The sequence below is a fragment of the Pezoporus occidentalis genome, unplaced genomic scaffold (genome assembly GCF_034315485.1).
Source record: "Pezoporus occidentalis ecotype Australia unplaced genomic scaffold, CSIRO_AGI_Poc_V1 ctg13, whole genome shotgun sequence".
NCBI lineage: Eukaryota > Metazoa > Chordata > Aves > Psittaciformes > Psittacidae > Pezoporus > Pezoporus occidentalis.
The window spans coordinates 8,277,722-8,300,427 of record NW_026913103.1 but is presented as its reverse complement, the minus strand read 5'-3'; the positions used below and the strand labels follow the sequence as shown (position 1 = coordinate 8,300,427).

Genomic DNA, 22,706 nt, shown 5'->3' with positions numbered 1-22,706 from the left:
GGCTATGGAAATGGACTCTTTTTCCTGTGGACAGCAGTAGCTGAAGATCAATGAAACTTACTCCAACTCCATAAAGATCTGACCTGGAAGAACCACCACAGCAGAATACATCTGCACTCAATGTCTTGTTGGACTTGCAAGGGCAACTACCAATTTGATTGCTTTCCTTGCTTCACATTCGAGGTATTTTAAGACCTACTTGCCTTACAACACTGAACACAACTGATCATGTCAGCATCTTCCTTGCTTCAGGATGATGGTCCTGAAGCCTCCAAGAGCACCAATTCCTTCAAGCTGCAACTGTAAACAGCAATTACCAACAGTACACCAGACTGAAAACAAACTTTAGCCGATGCACATTAACTGAAGACTTCACAAACTTCTACACCTGCTCTGATGTAGTTCCACATTCGTGATCACCACATGGACTGCAGGAAGCCTTCGAGAAGTCATCATCTATTGACAAATACAGCCTATGTCCTAAAGAAAAGGATGAAGTCATTGACACACTGTGTCACAACAGCTACTTACACAGATTACTTTGTCCTTCTGGATAAAGGCAGGTAAGGACAACCAAAGCACAAGGGGCAGGATATAGGCAAAGTAACCTGTTAAAACCAAAAAGCCTGAGAAGGAGGCAATTAATAAAATTATTTTACACAGGAGATCATCCCATCACATCCTGGGTGATGGGAACATGAGAAAATCCTCACTACCCTAAGGTACAAAGGTACAAAGTTTAGTCATTAATACCAAAATGTAATTTTCTAAGTCACCACAATAATTCTGCACTTGTGACAGGAAAAAATAATAAAAACACATTGAGGGTTTTGTTGGCATTTTGTTTTTTTTTCCAGCATAGCACTGATGTTTCTGCTCAGCAGAAACCTGTTCAGAGCTTTGTAGTACAAATCACCCCAAATAATCCATTGCAAAATTGTAACTGAAAACATTCAGATCCTTCTAGGTGACAAAATGATGACACTATCACCATTTCTAGTGAAATAACTTGCTACCTATTGGCAAAAACTGACAACCAAATCCTTTGCTAACTTCAATATATGAAAGGGCACTGTAGAGATGACAGCTCATTTTATCATTGCCAGTCACTGTCAGATACCAATTTTGTCACAGAAAGTCATGAAAATGAAACTCCTATACTGATGTAGCATTAAGAAGCAGGCATCACTTATTACAGCGCACAGGGGATAGCTCTGCCTAACGTGCATGCCGATTCTTACAGGTTTCTTGCTTATAAGCATTCCTCTCATACACATGCACTGTAACTCCCAGAAATCTCACACATATTGTAATTTCTTCCCGGAACTAATTAACATGGGTTACTATCCACTAGAGCAGGCGCAGGTTGTTTTGGGTGAGGGCCCCAAGGTGGTTGTATCTTTGTTGGCCTTCGGCTGAACTCTCATTGTCTTCCTTTTATGGTCTTAGGTTGGCTTCTCTTCTGGCTTTGTGAGGAATGGTTCCCAGTTCAGTGAGCTGGATAGGCAAAGAATGTTCTTTACCCTTTCTCTTGTGCCTTCTTGACGCGTGTATGGTTTTGTTTGGTTAAAGATCAACTTGGCAGTTTGCTTCAGCTAACAATGGGTAAAACTGTTTTACTCCTACCATTTCCCCCCCCTTTTGAAACTTTTCTAGGCCTTCGAGCCATTTGATATGTTTCAACTTTAGTTTTGTCAACAGTAACATATACTCCTGCCATATTTTGTGTGATGATTTTCTTAATACAACCTAAAGCAATCCCAAGTAATATAATGATTACAACAATTACAATTACTGTTTGCAACAAGTTAGCAAGCCAACCAGTAGGCTAAAATCCAAGCCCATGTAGTATTTTGTTTGGACAAGTGGCTTCCGCTGTCCTGGTATCATTTCAAACCCCAGGTAGGTAACTTGTTACAATTTGAGCCTTTTCTCGAGATACTTTATTAGTTCCTTGGTGCAAAAAATTCAAAGGCTAAATGCTAGTTCCACACATTTCTCTTTAGTTTCCATCACCAGCGAAATGTCATCTACATATTGCAAGACCAACCTTTCTGGATTATCTTTCTTCTGCACTTCTCTTTCGCTACTTGGTTTCCAAATATTGTTGGACTGTTCTTGAACCCTTCAGTTAGAACAGTCCAGGAAAGTTAGGTCTTACAACCAGTTTGACGGTTTTCCCACTCAAAAGTGAAAACGGTTTGGCTTTGCTGATCAAGAGGTATGCAGAAGAAGGCATCCTTTACATCTATTACTATAAACCACTGATGATTTTCTGTGAGGGATGTTAATAAAGTGTAAGGATTGGCAATGACAGGGTGGACATCCTGAACTATTTGATTAATAGTCCCTGGATCTTCACTAATCTATACTTGCCTGTTCCAGGCTTTTTTAACAGGCAGGATAGGAGTACTGTACTCTGACTCCTATTCCATTAACAACCCAAATTTCTTATAATTTTCTATCAAACCCTTTATTCCATTTCTTGCTTCTAATTTCAAAGGGTATTTTTTTCTGTCTTACCACTCTCGATCCAGGTTTTAGGGTAATGCTTACAGGCTGAGCTTGTTGGGAACATCCTGGAGTTCCGCTAGCCCAAATCAGGGGTGTTACTGCATTTTCTACTTCCTCTGGTACTCCTTCAAGATTATTTGGTTCTGTTTTTCCCTGCAACATAAAAATCCTTGCCTTGACGGCTTTAGTCTCGGGTACCAATAACTGTACTTCTCCCCCTTTAAATATGATTTGAACATCCAGTTTACTTAACAGGTCTCTTCTCAGGAGGGGTATTGGGCATTCAGGCATATATAAAAACGGAGGAGTTAACTATTGCTTGCCAAATTTAAAATTAATGGCGTTAAAGAAAGTCCATTTTTCCAGTCGCACTGACAATGATCACAGCTTCTTTGCTTAAACTACCTTGCTTGGTATTTATAACTGAAAATGAAGCCCCTGTATCTAATAAAAAATACTTTTTGTTTCTCCAGTTCAAATGTAACCAGGGGTTCAGCTAGGGTCTGTTTCCCTGGTCCTCCTCATTGTTGACTTAAGGAAAGTTTCAATGCTCCCTCCCCAGACAGCCTCGGAGGGCATTCTCTCTTCCAATGTATATATTGGCCCTCACTGATTGCTATATTGTACTAATTTTGCCTTGGTTAAAGGATCCTCTCCCATCTGCTTTCAGTGTTTCAATACACATTTTAAGGGAGATTTCAGGATATCCTCCCATGGTTTAGACCCACTTGTCCCCATTTCTTAGAAATCCTAGCGACACCACAAATTATTCTTGTATCAATTACACCACCAATAGATTAAATTGATTTTTACCTCAACAGTAGGACCTGGTGAATTCCTTCTTCCAGTATAACACCCTATAATACAAGTCTTCTATCAATTTCACCTTTCTGAAGTGTATTATTAAAACATTTTCTCATGAATGCTTAAGTATTAATGCCACAACTGCAAGTCTGGCTACTACTTTGGAAGAAAAAATATCTATTCAACATAATAGGAGGATGTAAACAGTGCTAGATGTCACACAAAACAATGCCTCCAGACATTACCGACAATATCTAGAAAGGGGGTAGCTGCTTTGCTGCTGTTTTCTTCAAACTATTATTAGACAGCAGATTAATGCCTCATGATAACATACTTTAAATAGTGGAGTAAAAAAGCCCAAATTCAAATAACCTCATTTAATACTACTGCAATGTATCAAATATTTTTAGTACTTCTGTGGTCCTTACAGTGGTATCTGCAGGGCATAAACTGTCAAGTTTTTACCCCCAGAATGTCTCACAACAGCGGATGCCCAGTATCAGTGAGGCCACACAGAAAGTTTTGTGAGAGGCCACAGCTGTTTACCTCTGTTCTTAGTTCTCAGCTTGTGTCCTAAGCTAGTGCAAACCTTTCTGTATAACATTATAAAAGTAAAAAAAAAAAATACAACAATGCATGATGTAAAACTGTAATTTTTTTTTATTATTTGATGTAAATTTTATACTTTACCAAAGGTACTTCTATTCTTTGCTTACAAAGCTAAAAACGTATCTGGATCACTTGCAAGTCAAATAGAGAAATCAGATGAAAAAGAACATTTTTCAATGACCAGTTACCTGAGTTACAGTGCAATATTTCATTTCAGACAGTATTGCTCTTAAGACCTTTTACAGTAAGAAAGAATAATCTTTTTCAATTCAAACCTGAAATCAGTGCTTCTAATAAATTTAAGAATTCTCATGAACCAAAACCATGAAATATCTTACATAATGTACACTATGCATTTTTGCTTGCCTCTTTAATAAATTAATACCCTGGATGACTTAAGTATTAGCAAAAATATTTACAAAACCAAGATAAAACACATTATAAATTTTTTTCAAAGATACATTACTTCTGAGAAACAGTTTGGTACCAAGAGCGAGATTTCAAGTCTTACAAAATTGCTTCTCACTTATTTAAATTCATGAAGGTAAATAAATAACATTGAATTATACAAACATTAATCTTCTCCTATGGGATTATGCAGTGAAAGGGTGCACCTCTTCTTGGGAGTAACCAAGATCCTTCAAATATCTGAAAGTCAGAAATCAAGTTTGCAATATTAATACTTGGAGAACAAAATTCACCACAGATACAGCTAAACCTTAACTTGAGCACCACCTGTTTTTATTCAGGCATGCACAATGCAGTTTACCTTTGCTAATACATTTAGAAAACAATTCAAGCCCAGGAGCCCATAAGTACTATATGATCTTTTAGGATACTGAAACAAAAAAAAAACTAAAAATAAATAGAGGTATCACTTGCATTATCTCAGATTTCTGAAGTTAGCATAATTATTAGCCAATTCCACCCTCCATTAGATCCATGCACCTTACTTCAGTAGGGCTGCAGAAATGCAAGTGATGTCTATATTGGTTCAATATTTTGCAGCTGGGCAAGACACAGTGAGAGGACCTTTTATCTTCAAATATATGGCATATAAGATAAAGAAAGTATTAGGTACAGCCATAAATAAATGCATTAATTAAAAAAAAAATTGAGAAGGGCTTGTGATAGAACAACTGCTCTGAATTTTACTTTTTATAACTCCATTTGTCAAGCTAACACCAACACAGAAGTATTTCCTATTATAGCAACTTTGCTACGAATATCAAATTAAAAGCAGCATTTAAAACCCTGGGGAAAAAAGGTTATTGTTAAACACACGCTCTTAGAAAGTTTTGGACAGCTTACTAGAGCCATGAAATTTACATATTGCTGATACTTACTTAGCTACACACTAAATAAGCTCCTCTCCTCAAGTATGATGTCAAGTGTTTTTTAATTTTAATTTTAAAACAAACAAAAATAACAAAAAAAAGAAAAAAAAACAACATACAAAACCAGAAAACCACCCCCAAACCACCAGTTTTCTTTCAAAGCAGAAAGTAGAAGGCCATTTTTGAAAGACTACCAAGTGAGAAATGCTATAGCAGGTTAGATAATCAGATTTTTAAAACTTCCTCATTCTCTAGTTCATAATTTAAAATACTCACTGTACTCCTTGTTCTGTAAAGGGTGTTGGACCACAGATGCAGATAAGGACTTTGGAGTCTTTTCTGCTTCTTTTCACAAACTCAGAGAGAAGAGATGAAGAAATCATCCCCTGTTTACCCACCCAGTCCCTTACTGGTTGTGAGAGAATGAATTGAACCTCAAACCTGGTAAGCAGAAGAATATTTCATAAATAATCACCCCTGATTAGAAGAAATCCGCTACACAAAATGCTAGTGACTGAAATACTGGTGTTTCCTAAGGTTACTTTCCTGTTCTGTTCAGCTGCCACTGCACAGCATCAGATCTCACAGACATTTAGCTATTGCTACTGATCAAGTTAATCAAATCACCTCCAGTATTGTGTATTTAATTATTCAGTGCAACCTTTCAATCTTAAAAATGTTAGTTGCATATTTCACTTTACAAAGAAAAACAGCTGGTACCACTTGATACTAAGGCACAGATTTTACTGTTCTGTTATTCCCTTATACAAATGTTGGTGTAGCTCAATGTGCAAGTGATGAAATAAGAATGCTTAGCCCAGCTTCTGAAAATGTCAGTGCAATTTCCTCATTCATGAGAAAATACTGTAACTGGTTTCAAAAAGTCACTAACAGTAGTTACTGAGTAAAAAACAAGGATTCATGTATCTGAGGCTCCTACTGAAAGGAAGAAAGGGTTTTTACTGTAAATTTGCACAGTATATAGACTATGAAGCTTTGAATGTGCCAGACACCAGCAGGTTATGAAATAACCTGATTGATTCTTCACTTCGGTGTTGTGAAGGAACAAGTGAAATCAATTTGCTCATACAATTTCAGATAACAATTAAGTAAACATAATGTACAGTAAACAGAATGTACTTCTATCATGGGAAGTCTAGGCAGTGACAATTTATCTAGGGATAAAAGAGTACTGAAATTCAAAGGCAACCTGGTATTCCTATGTCTCCTGACAAGAGCTATGGCCTGCTAGCCAAATTGACATTACATGTGCAGTAGTGCATTTTAATCTGCAACTACATTCTAATGAAGGAAAAAATGCAACAATTCAAATTCAAATGAAACAATTCAAAACCAGAAAGTATAAATGAAAGAAACTGGCCTAATTTAAACTGCTAATTTAAACTTATTATTTTCTCAACTATGTGACACCAAAGAGACTTTTCAAGACTTCTTGAAATCCATAATGTTGCTCCCAGGAGTACACTATCCTTCTCTAGCACTCCTGTACTTCTCTTTGCATATCTGTATTTTTTATTGCTAAGGCTAATTTTCTTCACATTCAAAAACCTTCCCAGACAGACACAAAGATCATCTCATCTAACATGTAGTATCCAACAAACATCTATAAAGCACTGTCAAATCAAATCCCTGTCTGTCTATGGGACTTACAGATCCGAATGACATGGCCTGCTGTTATGCATCTGTAACCAATGTAAGCACATCTCACACTCCCTAGGTCTCATTAAATTCCTGGCTAAAAGTTCCCAGAATCAGAATCTGTCTTTGTGTCAAAGCTGTACAGTTAGTCTAAACCCCAAGACTTGCTCTCCTATTCACTGAGCTGGTACAAGTTGTTTTCCAGAGTACTTTTAAATACCTTTCATCTTTAAGAGCTAATTGCTCTAGTTGGTTTCTCCAAAGTATGTCATCTTCTGTTCTGTTGAAGAAGATTAGCTTCACTGTCCTTAAAAAAAATAAAAACATTAAAAAATTAACTGCTGATTGTTCCTCTATTTGAAACACATGTTAAAGAATCAGAACTTACTGCATTATACAGAAGCCTTTAACTTACATTTTTTGTTTGTTTGCAACTCTGCAATCCTCAGATCTTTCTGCCGCTAACCCAGTATAGTTTTTTTTTTATTTGCTGCACCTGAAAGTCTGTTGGACTTATGACCTGTCTTCTAAATGTCATAACCCTGTCTGTGGTTGCAACTTCTAGTTCAGGAACTGCCTCCCTAAGAAAAAAAAGTTTCTTGAAGTTACTAAGACCTGACTCAAATGATGGCAGTATACCTTGCCAAATTTCATCTAGTGGTTTCTCAGTATTGCTTGGGCATTACAATTAGTCACCAGTATATGAACTCTGACCGCCTTTGTAATATTACATTCACCAGGTCCTACAGGAGAAACTGGAATTTCAAGGTTAATGTCAGTATTAATTTCATAAAGATGGAATCTAAACACATAAAAGAGAAAATCAGCTGTAAGACTAAAGTATAGTTCTGCACTAAGTTACCTTATTTCTACTTTCTTTGTTGATTTATAAAATCTATTTACCTGAAAATCTATTTACCTGCTTATAGGCATTATATTTGAGTGGAAAAAGCAACAGCCACTTAAAGCCCTGTGGAATGCAGTTCAGGAACTGCTCGTATTTAACAGCACGTTGTCTGTCTCATATCAGTTGTCCCCAGGGTATTAGTCTGTCATTAGTAATAAATAATTTAGGTTTGTGTGGCTTCATCAAATTGTAGATTCTGTTTTGTAAAGTCAGTCGCTTTGTGTTTTACCTCCACTGACGCATAAAAACCTGAAGGGATAATAGCACTGGCCTTAATGACAGAGCATGTATTTATGTTCACATGGGTAACCTGTCAGCTAAGTCTGCTGGCCCTGCATGCCACACAGCCCTGTAGTTCCAGTTCTGTAACATGGCACTCCACTATACAGTGTGCCTTTTCCATGTAGCTGACCTTGCTTCTAAGAGACTAGGGCTAGACACAGTATGTTTATATAACAAAGTATGATGATTACTACTAATTTCCATCACCTCCTCCATACTTTGCAGAGAGCCATTTTTCATGCATGCATATCACAAATGCTAGGGCTTCTGTGGAGAGTTCATGATCTCCAGCTGCAATTTAAAAGCCTTTATCCTCCCAGTCAGAAGATACGTTTTTCTGACTCCTAACTTTTTCCCCTTCTGCAGTTTGGTAACACTTCAAGATACCAAGAAATTTCTCACAAACTACATTAGATGGCAAAGAACAGAGATCATCTTCTACTTAGGAGAAGCATGTTTTGTTTTCTGCTGCCAAAATGTAAAACTGCAGTATGACTGTTGTATGTAATACACATCATCAGTAGTGTTACTGAGAGAAAGAAGTTCCACATGCATTACAACTGAAAATAAGTTACAACACACAAGCTTTAGAAAACCTGTATGGAACAACACAGCCCCAAAAGCTATGCTGCATCTTTAAGTAACTAAAATAATCTTATTCAGAAGCTAGCCAAAAGTCCAAGTTCCTCACATGTTTCCCAGGGCCCACTTTCATGAAAACATGGAAAATAAAGCTCTCTTCAAGAACGTAGTGCTGTCAAACCTGGCATGGTACACCACAGCATTGAATGTTACTCAGGTAGGGAATGAAGTCAATAAAATGTGCAAAGAAAAGTCATGCATTTTGTTCACTGGGCACCCAAGGAGAGAAACTGGTTATTTGGAGAATAATGCTTTGAGACACCCTTATTGATACTTCCCAGCACAGATAAATATATCTGCTGCAGTACTGCTCTGTACTCAGCACTATGAAAAGAACAGAAATCCCCACACTTGGAATGAACTCACAACAGTTTTGCTAAAAATGAGGGAGAAAAGAGCTAAAAGGAAGAGGTGATTTAGATATGGTCCCCACCTGTACAGAAGAGCTGGTTGAGAGAATGATGACAGAAGTTAGGTAACAAATGAAAAACTTCATCAGCTCTTTGGAAAAAATAGGAATAATCTAACATACTGGAATCTACTTCAAGGGGTGTAGATTTCAAAGAGCGCAAAAAACTGGTGTGCAAAGTCATGTGGGACACTATATTAAAAGTGAGTATGAGAACAGAGTGGTAATTTAAGAATGAAAAGCTGAGAACAAACGAGACACAACTATCAAGGAGAACTGTGAATAAACTATAAGCATCCTATAGTTACTTGAGAAGAACGTTAGCCCTCTACGTAGTGTTTAGCGCCCTTGTGCCTCAGTCTTTTTCAAGAAATGTATCCATTTGATTGCAGTTATAAACCACCAGCAAAAAGGAGCAAAAATCTGATCTTATAAAGGATAAAACACCACTGAGGACTGATATTCTTCTAAAATGAGTACTTTGGCCAAATACTATTTGGCCTGTAAGAGAAGAAAAAAGGCTGAAGAAGAGCATTATGACTTCATGCACAAAAGGATACTGCAGACAGGAAGAAAACAAATTGCTTTCCACTTTTACCATAGGCAAGAAATAACAGAATTCAAAGACAATAGGGAGACTTTGGCTAGATATCAAGAACAGAAATCCAATGATCCAAGCCTGTTACATGCTGCACAGCAAATGCTGCTTAGGGAAACTGTGGCTTCTGCAGCATTTGCTGTGCAGCCCCAGAGGCTCAACAGTGCTCACCCAGCACTACAGAGGCCACTTTTGCACCCTCAGGTGACAAGTCAGTCATTATTCAAATCCTTCCTCAACTTTCTGCAATTCACATTCTAATGTGTGCAATCCAAGTTTATGGCAACCATTACTTTTCACAGTAAGACAATTTAATGCAAATTATATTTATACTATTTATATATACATATAACTCATGTATAAATAATATTTAAGAACACACACACACATACTAAAGACAATCTTGTAATGCTTTCCCAAAAGAGAAAGTGAGGGTTAAGGAGCAAATATAAGACCAAGAAACTAAGATGCCTAGAGCAGTCAGAGAAGCAAAGTTTTAAGTATCTGCATATAAACAGAACCTGTACCAAATCAAGTCATTCTAGCTCCTAACAGGCTACCAGGGCAAGAAGGAAAAATTCATTTACTTCAACTAGTAAGAAAATAGATATTGCTGCATCCCAAACTAACTGTGAGCATAAAGTTCCCATGAGAAAATGTGCTGAAGAGAGTTAAAATCAGCCACTCTGGTCACCTTTCAAGGACAGAGTAGAAACAAACACTATCTGTGAAGAAGTAGTATTTCACACACATTATCTAGTCTGTTTATTCTAGTTATTGACAAAGTGTCAAGATTTGCATCTTTTATTTTGCTCTCGTTAGCTTTGTTTTCATATTATCACAACTACTTTTATCTCCCCTCAAAAAAGAAAAAAAAAACCAATAAAATTATTCTAAATTCACTCAGTAATGCTTCCCAAGCACTTTGTCAGATGACAGATTTATTTTTGGATTCACAGAGCCTCTTTGGAAAAGCCAAACAGAACAGAGTCTTGCTGCTCACAAAATAGGATTATATATAATTGCTGAACAATAAACAAGACAAGAATAATGCCTGGGTTTAGACTTTTTTCTAGAAACAGATTTCTGCAGTACATGTCATCCTTTTTAGCTTTACTACGAAGATTAGTGTCCAAATAATCTCGCAAATAATCTCTCTATGCTGCTTCAAAATGTGCTTCATAAAGGTACATAATGAACCAAAACATCCTGTGCTTATATTGAATAGAACTCAGTATCAGAAATTAATCTCCATTACAAGAGTCCAAATTCAAAGCTACAGGAAAACAGTAGCACATCTATTGAACTCTCTTCCACAACAGCTTAAATCCAGTTAAGTTGTATTTTTCATTTTTATACTCTCCCAAATTACAATAGTTGACACTGACAAAAATGTAATCTGCCAAGAAATTATACAAGATGTGATTCTAGAGGAATATTTTTTCTAAAAGCAATGCAAGCACATCTTACCTCTATTGAAGTATACCCCTGCAGTAATTCCCTGCACTTCCCTTTGAAATTGAGCTATTGTACACTCTCTTACAGTTGTAAATGGACAATCGGATCAAGTAGAAGTACTAGTTCTGGGATTCTGAAGCACATTAGGGGTCAAAACAACCTGTTCACTTGACTAAGAACAAGTAATGCTTCCTTCTATAGGCTTTACAAGTAGAGTGCAGAATACATATACAATACATACCTTTTTATCCATTTTTAATATACTTAATGCTATGCTTACATAACTTGCACTTTATGAAAGCTGGTACTCATCTGATAAAAATGTATTACAGTTGGTTTTCAGGGGAAAAGAATATAAAAGTATGCTAGCTATTCTAACAGATTTAAGAGAAGCCCTAGCTAAACAGCTGCAAACCACCTCAGTCCAAAAACCAGTACCTACACTGAAATACTTCAATACTAAAAAAAGCACTCAAATGCAAAGCTGGTTAAAAAAAAGAAAAGCAAACCAAAACCCTTTAGAGCGAGCTCATTTGTATTACAACTAAAATCCAAAATATAAATCAGTCCATTTTGTTGATGTTAGCCGAGAATCAAGTAAGCGTAAGTTGCCAAAGACTCTGACAGACTCTTCCCTAAAGCATGCCAGCTTTTTGCATAAATTGAAGAAAAATGGTTGCATAGCACTTTATGTTGTTAATCATTTTATTAACAACGAGACTTGCCCACTATGTTTCATCCTTCCTTTGGATTACTCTATTTTAGGGTTAAATCATAAAAGTGTACATACCGGAGGCAATTAACTTCAGTCAGAGCAAAATTCAGCAGTTTAACCATTGGTGTGAAGCCTGTGCCTGCTGCCAATAAAAACAGCTCTTCTGAAGTTTGAACCTGTGACTTCTTGAAGCTACCTTCAGGACTGCTGACAGAAATATAGTCTCCTTTATTAAAAAAAAAATAAATAAAAAATAAAAGAAGGTGAACACTAATGAGAAGAAAACAGGCTAATCACTATTATGGGGTTTTTCAAGGCCATTTCATACTGCCTTCATCTTAGTATTAGGGTTCCTTTCAGAAAGGTACTATGCATTTTACACAAGGATCAAGGATTCTTGTTAAAAGAAGAGATATTCAATTAAAACATACTGTCTTGATGCATTTTACACTGTATGAGTTAATAAACATTTGTGAAATTGAGTGTTAAAAATCAACCTCAGTATCTGAAATGGAAAAGGAAATACATCTTAAGTCACATAAAACAGACCTAGTTTTCCTTATTCAAAAGTACAAAAAGTTGTTCTATAGAATATATACTATCAAAGTGATCAACTGTAATGTGTGATATAGTTAACATATCAAAACAGTTAAACATGAACATATTTGGATGATCAGACAGGAGAGCTTTATGTAATGGACAGCTAGTTACAGTGAGGGCATAGAAAATAAGATTTTTAAAAAGTTATAAATATGTCCTGATGTGTAAGGTAAACAACAAGAACAATCCAATACCCAGGCAGGGAAACTGGAAAGATAAAGTGAAAAAAAAAACAAAACACTACAAAACCACCCCAGCATATACTTACCAATTTGTAGATGGTCAAGGGCCTGTGTGAACAGTCCACGGGGATAAATTTTAATCATTAAATATATATGTGCACTATCATGGCAAGATGGTTCTTGGAAATCCAGTGGCAAAAAAGGCAATACAGGTGTGTATGGTTTTACTACCTCTGTCCCTAGACAGAAGACAAAAAGATAGCTGAAATAATATGAAAAGTACTCTACATCCAGCAAATTTATTCCAAGCAAATAACAAAATAAACAAACAGTAAACAAATAATCTGTATATCCCATCAAAATAACACCATCACATGCTTTTATGTAAGTATATTACTTTCCACAGCACGAGTTCTTATTACAGTAGCCTTCCGCTTCTAATTAAAATCTTCAGGCCACTGTACAATATGTTATTTCTACACTACTTAGCAATTCAAAACACTGGAAGAGAAGATTTAGTCATCCCAAAGAACATGAAAATATAAACATTTGCATTTAATTGCAAGTAACACTGCTTGATTTTTTCTAAAGTGAAACAGGAAATTCTTAGCACTGCATGATTATATTTTCTTTCACTACCATTTCATTTCATTTCAATATAATGACTGAAAGAAAATTTGCAAGAGTTGGACACCAGCAAAGAATTAGGTAGGGAGGAGGAGGTGCACAAAGCAGTTCTCAGTTAAATAGTACTTAAAAATACTTCTGAGAAATCTCTCTACCATGTATACTGCAATGGAAGGACAGAGTGGGAAATGGGGAAATTAGAGAACACCCCACTCCCCAGGCCCCAAAAGTTGTAACACTAAGGAAATTTTAGGGTAAAATGCAGCTGCTACTTCCAGCATGGAATGCGGCTGGCATGCACGGAATCTCCCAGAAGATAGTTCCTCAGGCACCCCTGCAACCTTGGCGTATGCTAAGAGAAACTGATTGGAGGGTGAAGCAGAGTGAGCGTCCTGCAGCCAGGCTCTGTTATACTTCCTGCAGGAGTGGGAACTTGAAAGCACCGTGCACTGATAAATTGCACACAGCTGCCAAACAAGCAAACTACATTCGTGTTTTTAAAAGCAAAGCAAGAGGATTTTACACCCATCAGTAACAAAGAGCGTGACTGGAGTCATTCAAGCTCCATACGCATAGAGACAGTTACTGTGAAAAGGCCTGAACAGATACAAGGGCCTCCAACAAGGTCAGGAGACCTAGGAACAACACTGATTTATGAGACCTGATAGCAAGAGAGAAGGCTCTGGCCTTGTGTAGGCGGACTGAGGAAACAGGAGTAACAAACCTCTAATCAGGAATGACTACCCTTGAAGTCTGGTACATCCTGACAACAGCTGGACATCATCAAAATATGGCTTCACATGCCAGCAAACATGATTAGGGTGTCCTTTAGATGAACTATCTTCATTATACTCTCATTGTAATACTAAAAATCACACCCACAGGTCAAAAAGACCCCTGCCCAGGTTTGAGATCCTTCTCTCAGCATGCGCAGAAAGAAAATCCATGATGTAACCGTATGCAAATCAGATGGCCAATCCGTACATGGTGGGAGGGTTATGGGGAGTTACTAACCTGAACTGAATTGTATAAATATGCAAAATCAGGAAAAGAAAAGTTAGGGAAGATTCCATCGTAACTACTGGGATCAGTCAACAGTTTGAATCTGTCTTCTCCCCCCCCATAGGGACACCTACTGGGTAAGAACTATACTCTATATGCTTTAATAATTCACTAATTTTGTATTTTGTATATGTTTTTGTATATGTTTTTGTGTATGTTATTTCACACTTGTTCTTGCAGTTAGTGTACTGCCAACAGCATCTTCAAACCTTAATCTGCCACAAATTTATATATAAAAAATTCTCAGCTGAGATCTCCTTTAGTTTGTTTCTGGAAACTTGAATAATTTACTCAATGGGTGCATCTGTTATCACGAATCCCTAAACAGGACAGCTGAATCACCCTTCGATATAGTGTGCTGTCCAGTGGAGCACCTTCAGAGGGCTCTGACGGGCTAATTGTGACAGAAAATTGGCATAGTTGGCAGGACTGCTATGGAAAAGCTACTACAGGAACAGAAATGCACCCCTTCCCAGGCTGGGAACAAGCGGGCTCAAAATTTTTGGAACACAGTTTTAAGAGCCTGTTTATCTCGTACACAGAAAGAAGCTAAAGATGTCCCTGCTCCCAAACTAATTGCTGATGCAGAATATTTAACTCTAAAATCAGAAAATGAGGTATTGAAGTCATCATTAAGTTCTGAAAGGGAGGCAGGAAAAAAACTGGGAATCCGAGTTGATGAACTTGTAACTGAAAATAATCATCTTAAGACTGAGGTTGACCGCCTTAAAACTCTGCTCGCTTTAACTGAGCGCAGAGAGAAACAGTTGTCAGATGATAAAACTCGCACCACTGTGCGTCCAATCCCCTGGTCACCAATGGAATTAGTGGAATTACAGGAAAAATATTCAAGGCAACCAGGAGAATCTGAAGTTGAGTATGTGTGGCGAGTTTCCCTTTCGGGAGGGGATCGAATTTTGTTGAGTGAAGAGGAAGCAGAAGGCTACTGGGGACCAGGAGTGTTTCTAACTACCACAGCAGGCGATCACAATTATTCCCTGACTGCACGGGCTGCATACTGGGCAGGCAGTATAAACCCAAAAGACAGAGGAGAGCCGCTGGTGATTAATACCACCGACTTTTCTGATTTTGCTGTGTCGGTGCAGAAAGCAGCATGCATACAAGCGATTTATGAGAGAGATGTGACAAGAAAATCCCCAATGTTAGCTCCTATTGACCCAACACGATTAATTCTTCTCATTTGTGGACTTCCAGACTGCCTTAAAATGCATGCAGCACACACCCTAGATCGCATAGAGGAATCCCGAGCTCGTAATAAGGGTGACCGTGATAGCCAGAGTCCTGGGCAGAATCAAGTTCACATAATCACTTGGAGTGAATTTGCACAGGAGATTATATCATACGGATGCAGAATCGGATGGGCCAGTTCAACTGTAAACCCACCCCATTCCCTGGATTCTAGTCAGCGAGTCCATCAGATGGGTACTCCAAAACCAAAATTCCAGGAGAGTTCCAAATTTGAGAAGGAACGGAATCACTGGTGGAGAAAAGCCATAGAATTAGGGGTACCCCGACAGTGGTTACACGGTGTCTCCACCAGCAACATCCGCATGTTAGTTCAATCTCTACATAAAAGAGGTAACTTGGGTGGAGAAAGCCAATCAGTTAAAAAACTACTGCCTCACAAAGAAAGTGCACCCTCTACACCAGAGCACAGTTTCATCGATCTGGAAGAACCCTCAAGAAAACCCCCCAAACCCCGGGGTGGGCAGAGAGCTACCCTGGCTGGTAGGTGTTAACAGTGCCATGTCTCTCCAGTCAACATGCTCAACCCATTACTGCAATCCCTGCTGGAGCCCAGAAAATACTGGTAGAATTCCCCAAATGCCAACACTAATGAAATGGCAGAAATTCCTGGTGTAAAGCTTAGCCAACGTAAAACTAAATTCAAAGGAACTGAAATAAGAGAAAGCCCCACTGCAAAAATCATACTCTGGTGGCCAGGGAAAAAAAAACAAAACAAAACAAAACAAAAACTAACTAAAATTGAGGCATTGATGGCACAGCATATGATGATATTTTAGGCTTTAATGTGCTGTATGGGCAAGCCTGGAAACTCCAGGATGGAGTGGTGTGGAGTTTCGGCTGCAGTAATGGGGAATGGATAAACGTTGATCCTAAGGAAAGTGGCACAGCTAAACTGTACTTACTAGCCGCATCTATTCCTTTTTACTCTCCTCTAAAGTTACCAACATCCAACAATGCCTGTTGCTAGCAGCTGCTCAGGCAGGGACTGATGGGGTGGTGACAGATTTAGAATAGAGGCATTCTCACAAGCTTTACAATTCCCCTGTATGGCCAGTGAAAAAAAAAACAACAAACAAATGGGCAGTGACAACTTACAGTGCACTACAGGCACCTAAATGCTAATTCTGCACCCTTAACTGCCACTGTACCAAGTGCTATTGAATTACTAACACAGATTCAAGGAGCATCCCATACCTGGATGGTGACACCAGATGTACAGGATATGTTTTTACAGGATCAAGACAAAAATCAATTCTTTTTCATGTAGAAAGGAGTACAATACACCTTTAATAGATTTCCCCAAGGTTATGAACAGTTACCTACTATTGCTCACAATGCATTTCCAGACATTCTGTTGACATTCCCAGTACCACCAGGGGTTACAACCTATCAGTACATTGATGACATACTGATGGGGGGGGGGAAATACAGAGAATGTTAACACTGTCATGAAAGGACTTCAGGAAAAATGGACAGATTTCGGCCTGAACATTCCTGAATCAAAATGTCAAGGACTGACACAAGAAGTAAGATTCTTAGGACCATGGGGGGTCAGAGGTGCCACTTTTGTTCCCCTTAATACTCTGAGGCAATTGAGTACCATGGAAGTGCAGCAAATTCTGGGAACTTTGATGTATTGGCAAAACCAAATTCCAGGGGTTTTATTATCACCCGACCTCTCTATAATTTGCTCAAAAAGGGGAAAGCACCGAAACGGACTGAACAACATGCAAATACACTAGAGTTGCTGATAAATGACTTAAGGTTATTCCAACAGCTGGGACCCATACATTCAGATGATCCTGTTCATGTGGAGTACAGCTTTAGTGAGCATGGCTCTCATTGTAATTTTTGGCAGAGGAACCAGATGGCTCAGAGAGACCATGAGAGTTTTGTTCTAATTCTTTTATTTATACTGAAACAACATATTCAGATCTTGAGAAAGGACTGTTGTCCTTGGTACAAGCAGCACAACAGGTAGAAAAGAACAAACCAAACAGTGATCATACAAGGACCCTTCCGCCTTTTTGGAGCTCGTCCATAGGGGTATGATGCCACCTAACGGCATTGACCAGAAACCCACTGTCCCTAAGCAGCATTCCTATTGGGAATCATAGGATAGAATCATAGAATCAGCTAGGTTGGGAAACACCTTTAAGATCATCAAGTTCAACCGTTACCCCAGGACTGCCAAAACCACCACTAAACCATATAACTAAGGGTCTCATCTATATGGTTAATGAACACTTCCACGGATGGTGATTCCACCACTTCCCTGGGCAGCCTATTCCAGTGCTGGCTCACATGATCTGTGCAGAAATTTTTCCTAATATCCAATCTAAACCTCCCCTGGCTCACCTTGAGGCCATTATCTTTAGTCCTATAGCTTGTTATCTGGGAGAAGAAACCAACCCCCACCTCATGTCATGATTTCCTGGCTGCACAATGGCTTCCAGCTCCTCCTATTTGTTGTCCATGCTGCAGGCATTGGCATAGATGCATTTAAGTTGCCCTGTGAATCTGGACTCCAATGATGGCATGCTACCCTGTGGCTCATTTCTAGTGAGCCTGGTGTCATCCTCTTCCCCCTTCAAACCTTGTTTAAAACCCTCTCTATAAGCCCTGCGAGTTGCTGGGCTAGAATTCTTTTTCCCCTCTGTGACAGATAAAGGAAGTGCACAGGGGGACAACAGTGGGAGAACCCAGAGCACTTCTACTAGCTGCACAATACATTGCAGATCATATTTACACTGATTTGTATGCTACTTTCAAAGGAGTCACTGACTGGATAAGCCCCTGGGAAGCCAATGACTGGCAGGTGAACAGAGTCCCAGTCTGACAAGCTCATAGCTTGAAACAGTTATTAGAAATAGGAAAAAAGAGTGTGTTGTACATTGGTTGGGTTAAATGACATGATCAAATATAATGGCTGCTTAGTTTAACCAGCAGGTGGACAGCTTTACACATCTGTGGAAGATTGATGCTGCTGTCCATGATCAAGATTGGGAGTGCCTGCTCTTATGGTCACATGTTGAACAGGGCCACATTTGATGGGCTGATTTATATCAAGAAGGCATTGCCCAAAGATTGCCTGTATCAGTTAAACTATGCGAGCGAATAGCAACCACCTGTTCACACTGTTGTTTGTGACTTAACAGGGACCAGCTGAGCAAGCCACCTCCTCTGTATATTGGAGATAAGAAAACACTGCGGCACATTGACTGTATCAGTCCATTGTGACTATCAGATATGAAAAAATTTATCCTGGTAGGAGTGGAAGTTATTTCTAGTCTCACCAGGACAACTAAGTTTGCATCAGTGAGCAGGGAAATCATGGTAAGAGGCTTCAAACAGTAGTTTAGTACACTCCCCTTCCCAGAGGAAATTCAAAGTGATAATGGGACACACTTCACAGCTACTGTAGTACAAGACTGAGCCAAAGAAGAGGGAATTTGCTGGGTATTTCACATCCCCTATTACCCTCCAAGCCAATGGTATTATTGAACATACTAATAGGTTGTTTAAGCAATTTGCTAAAACTCATGAATCTGAGTGTCACCTGTGATTGCCATATGCCTATCTGCCAACTGCCTATCAACTAAACAACAGATGGAGGAGGTAGTTGACCAAAAACTAAAGCCTGTTCTGTATTCACTATCACAATTGCTCCAAAAGTCTCCACTAAATCCAGGGAATACCCTACTGGGTTTTATGCTGGACAACCTGTATCAGTGCAGATGCCTCAAACTGGGACAGTGCCCGTGGTACTCATCACTCCCAAGAACCTCTATGACTGGGAAGCTAGGAATTACTCAGGAAATGTACATGGGATCAGTACCCGATGGATTTTACCCTCCTCTTAACTAACACCCGCCGGTTGTATTTTCAACCGAGCACATGGCATCTCTTTTTTCTTGCAGGAACCCTGAATGAACTGCCTATGGATGGAAGGATTAGCCTATACCAACCGTGAATGCATACACACAAATATGTCATCTATTTTAGCTGTGGTGCTATTTCTACAGTGCATGGTCAGCTGGAAACACAAATTTTAAGATGACAAAGAGCAATGCTGCACCCATGCTAATATTCCAGGGGCTGGCAATGATGCCTCTTGTAACCTGTGGCCTGAAAACTCTAGAGTGGCCATGTTCCCAAGCCTACCTTTAGTACACTTGAAGCTACATTCCAGTAAAACACACTTAAACTTAGCCACTGTAGTTGTGCATGGAACTGAAGTATATGCACAGCATGAGTAGAAGTGGGAGAAACCATACATAAAAAAGATTGAAATAACTCACTAAGTACCACTTCTGAAGCATTAGCACTCCAAGCAATGCCAGAGGAAGAAATACAAATAAGGGTGCTGGGCAATCAAGGGATCAATCCATGAAAAAGCCATTGAAATATGTCATACTAATCTTTCTAAACCAGGTAACAACAAGAAGTCTTGTTATGAAATACCAGAATCTGGTACCAGCTGGTGCTATTTTACTTTTACACATACTTGCATTTTATTCCTGGGGAACATGTAACGTAGAACTATTGTTTGATTTTGTGATTGTCAAATGCAAATTGTGACATTTTTGTGGCCATGGATAGAGATGTACATACTTCCAGACGTGCCTAAGCCTGGTCTAAATTTGTCTGCAGTAGTTCTACACAATAACATCACCTCTTACAGGCAAGAGTGGATTATGCAAGTGAAAATAAAAAAAAAAAAAAAAAAAAAAAATCAACAAATACCATCTTTAAGGGTAATTAAAGGAGACATCATTTTGATAGGATGCTGAATTGAAAAGCACACTAAATGCATGACAGTCTTCCACATTATTGTAAACTATGCTGAAGGAGAAGACAATGTACATATCTATCCTTTTAAACATGAATCATAGAATGGTTAGGGTTGGAAAGGACCTTAAGATCATCTAGTTCCAAGAATGCTGGTATACTTCAAAACTACCCCTTTCAGCACTCACAACGTGTCACTGGACAGACTCAACTCTCATTTGAGCTTAGGTCTTCAATTCAAGATTAATATTGAACAAGCATATTCACTAACTCAGCCCCCTACCCAACTGTCTCTCACATTTATAACGCTGGTAAAAGATATGAGACGGTGAAGAAGGTACCCTACCCACTGAAATTTGGGAAGTAATTTGGGATAATGCAATTGACTTTTTGAAAAAGTTCCAGTCCTGGTGGTATTTAGTAAATTTTACTTACAATCCCATCAACAGCATGGCCACAGCTCTTGTGTTAACTATACACAATGCTTCAGTTTATACTATATACCCAATCATTGTTAGTACTGAATCACAATGGAGCTATATTCTATCCCCTAGAGCATAGGCCCAAAGGATGGAAATAAATGGCAATATCCATTCAAGCATTGCGTGCAAACAGCAAGGATTTATTTGAGAGTAATACCTTCAAAGCTCAAGACATTTGTCTTGACTCTGAACAGAACATTTGCCATTTTGAAATACATCCTAATGAAAACTTTGAAACTGTAATTGTATGTATTGGCAAAGGATGCACAAGCATGGAAACTCTGTGCTTTTATACACAAAGATAATATTACCTGGAATACAAACAATCACTCAACTATTTGTGTTTGTAATTTTGTTGAGATTATAGGACGCGATTTCACTTACTCAGCTCCTGTCACATCTTATTGACTGATGAGATGCTTATTCAAGACCTACTGCCTACCCCTATTGGGATGAATCTCAATTTAATAAGAAAATTGCTACAATATGAAGACCTGAAATGGTTGCTGAAGCAAGATCAGGACAATGGGCAAAAGATTAATTGCTGTCCATCACGACGCAGAAGAAATACATCATGTGCTGGAATGAGCAAAGAAAGATGCAGAACATCAGTGGGGAACTCTTCTTGGATGGTCACCAACTGCTACAGGAATTCTCAACAACATGCTTCACCTTGTTGCTATTCTAACTGATATTAACTATTTTGCTCTTCATCACTGTATTGTAGATTAGAATCTGGATTATTGTAAAGTGAGTCATTTATCACTTTCCCCCGGAGAATGTATACGTGCATGACAATCCGCATACTATATATGCAGAAGATATCCCTAAATCAGACTAAATATTATGAAGCTTGAGTGACTATAGTCACCGTGTGGATTATGTGGGAAAATGGGGGAAATTAGAGACCAATCCTCCAAACTCCCAAAGTTATAATATAACATTAAGGAAATTTTAGGGTAAAATGCAGCTGCTACTTCCAGCATGGAATGTGGTTGGCATGCACAGAATCTCCCAGAAGATAGTTCCCCAGGCAACCCTGCAATCTTGGCATATGCTGAGAAACTGAACGGAGGGTGGAGCGGAGTGAAGGCCCCGCGGCCAGGCTCTGTTGTACTCCCTGCAGGAGTGGGAACTTGAAAGCACCATGCACTGATAAATTGCACACAGCTGCCAAACAAGCAAACTACATTTATGTTATGAAAAGCAAAGCAAGAGAATTTTACACCCATCAGTAACAAAGAGTGTGACTGAGTCACTCAAGCTCCATAGGCATAGAGGTAAAATAATTTTAACTTGTGTTAAGTAACCTGTGAAAAGGCCTGAACAGATAACAGGCTTCCTATAAGGTTAGGAGACCTGAGAACGATACTGACTTACGAGACTTGATAGCGGGAAAGGAAGCTCTAGCCTTGTGTAGGTGGATTAAGGAAAACAGGACTGATGAACCTCTAATAAGGAATGACTGCCCTTGAAGTCAAGTACTTCCTGACACATGGACATCACAGAATCAACTAGGTTGGGAAACACCTTTAAGATCATCAAGACCAACCATTACCCCGGGACTGCTATGTCTACCACTAAACCATGTCAACTAAGGGTCTCATCTACATGGCTACTGAACACTTCCAGGGACACTGATTCTACCACTTCTGTGCGCAACCTGTTCCAATACCTGATCGCCCTTTTGATGAAGAATTTTTTCCTAATATCCAGTCTAAACCTTCCCTGGTGCAGCTTGAGGCCATTACTTCCTGTC

The 22,706-nt window shown here is 38.8% G+C and overlaps 1 protein-coding gene and 1 long non-coding RNA gene across 2 annotated transcripts in view; one reads left to right on the top strand and one right to left on the bottom strand.

The window, feature by feature from the left end:
• Nucleotides 1–841: 841 nt before the first annotated feature.
• Nucleotides 842–22,706, bottom strand: part of LOC134158413 (cytochrome b5 reductase 4) — a 50,722-nt gene continuing 28,857 nt past the window's right edge. The window contains exons 12-16 of the mRNA XM_062608310.1: nucleotides 12,803–12,955; nucleotides 12,010–12,160; nucleotides 7,144–7,230; nucleotides 5,541–5,705; nucleotides 842–4,575 (exon numbers count right to left, since the gene is read on the bottom strand). Of these exons, the coding sequence (XP_062464294.1) occupies nucleotides 4,521–4,575; nucleotides 5,541–5,705; nucleotides 7,144–7,230; nucleotides 12,010–12,160; nucleotides 12,803–12,955 (611 nt within the window). The 3' untranslated portion in view covers nucleotides 842–4,520. The remainder of the gene's footprint in view (nucleotides 4,576–5,540; nucleotides 5,706–7,143; nucleotides 7,231–12,009; nucleotides 12,161–12,802; nucleotides 12,956–22,706) is intronic.
• LOC134158414 (uncharacterized) lies at nucleotides 14,445–22,172 on the top strand. The gene is made up of 2 exons (XR_009962757.1): nucleotides 14,445–14,482; nucleotides 19,595–22,172. It is a non-coding gene; the product is annotated as an uncharacterized LOC134158414 (long non-coding RNA).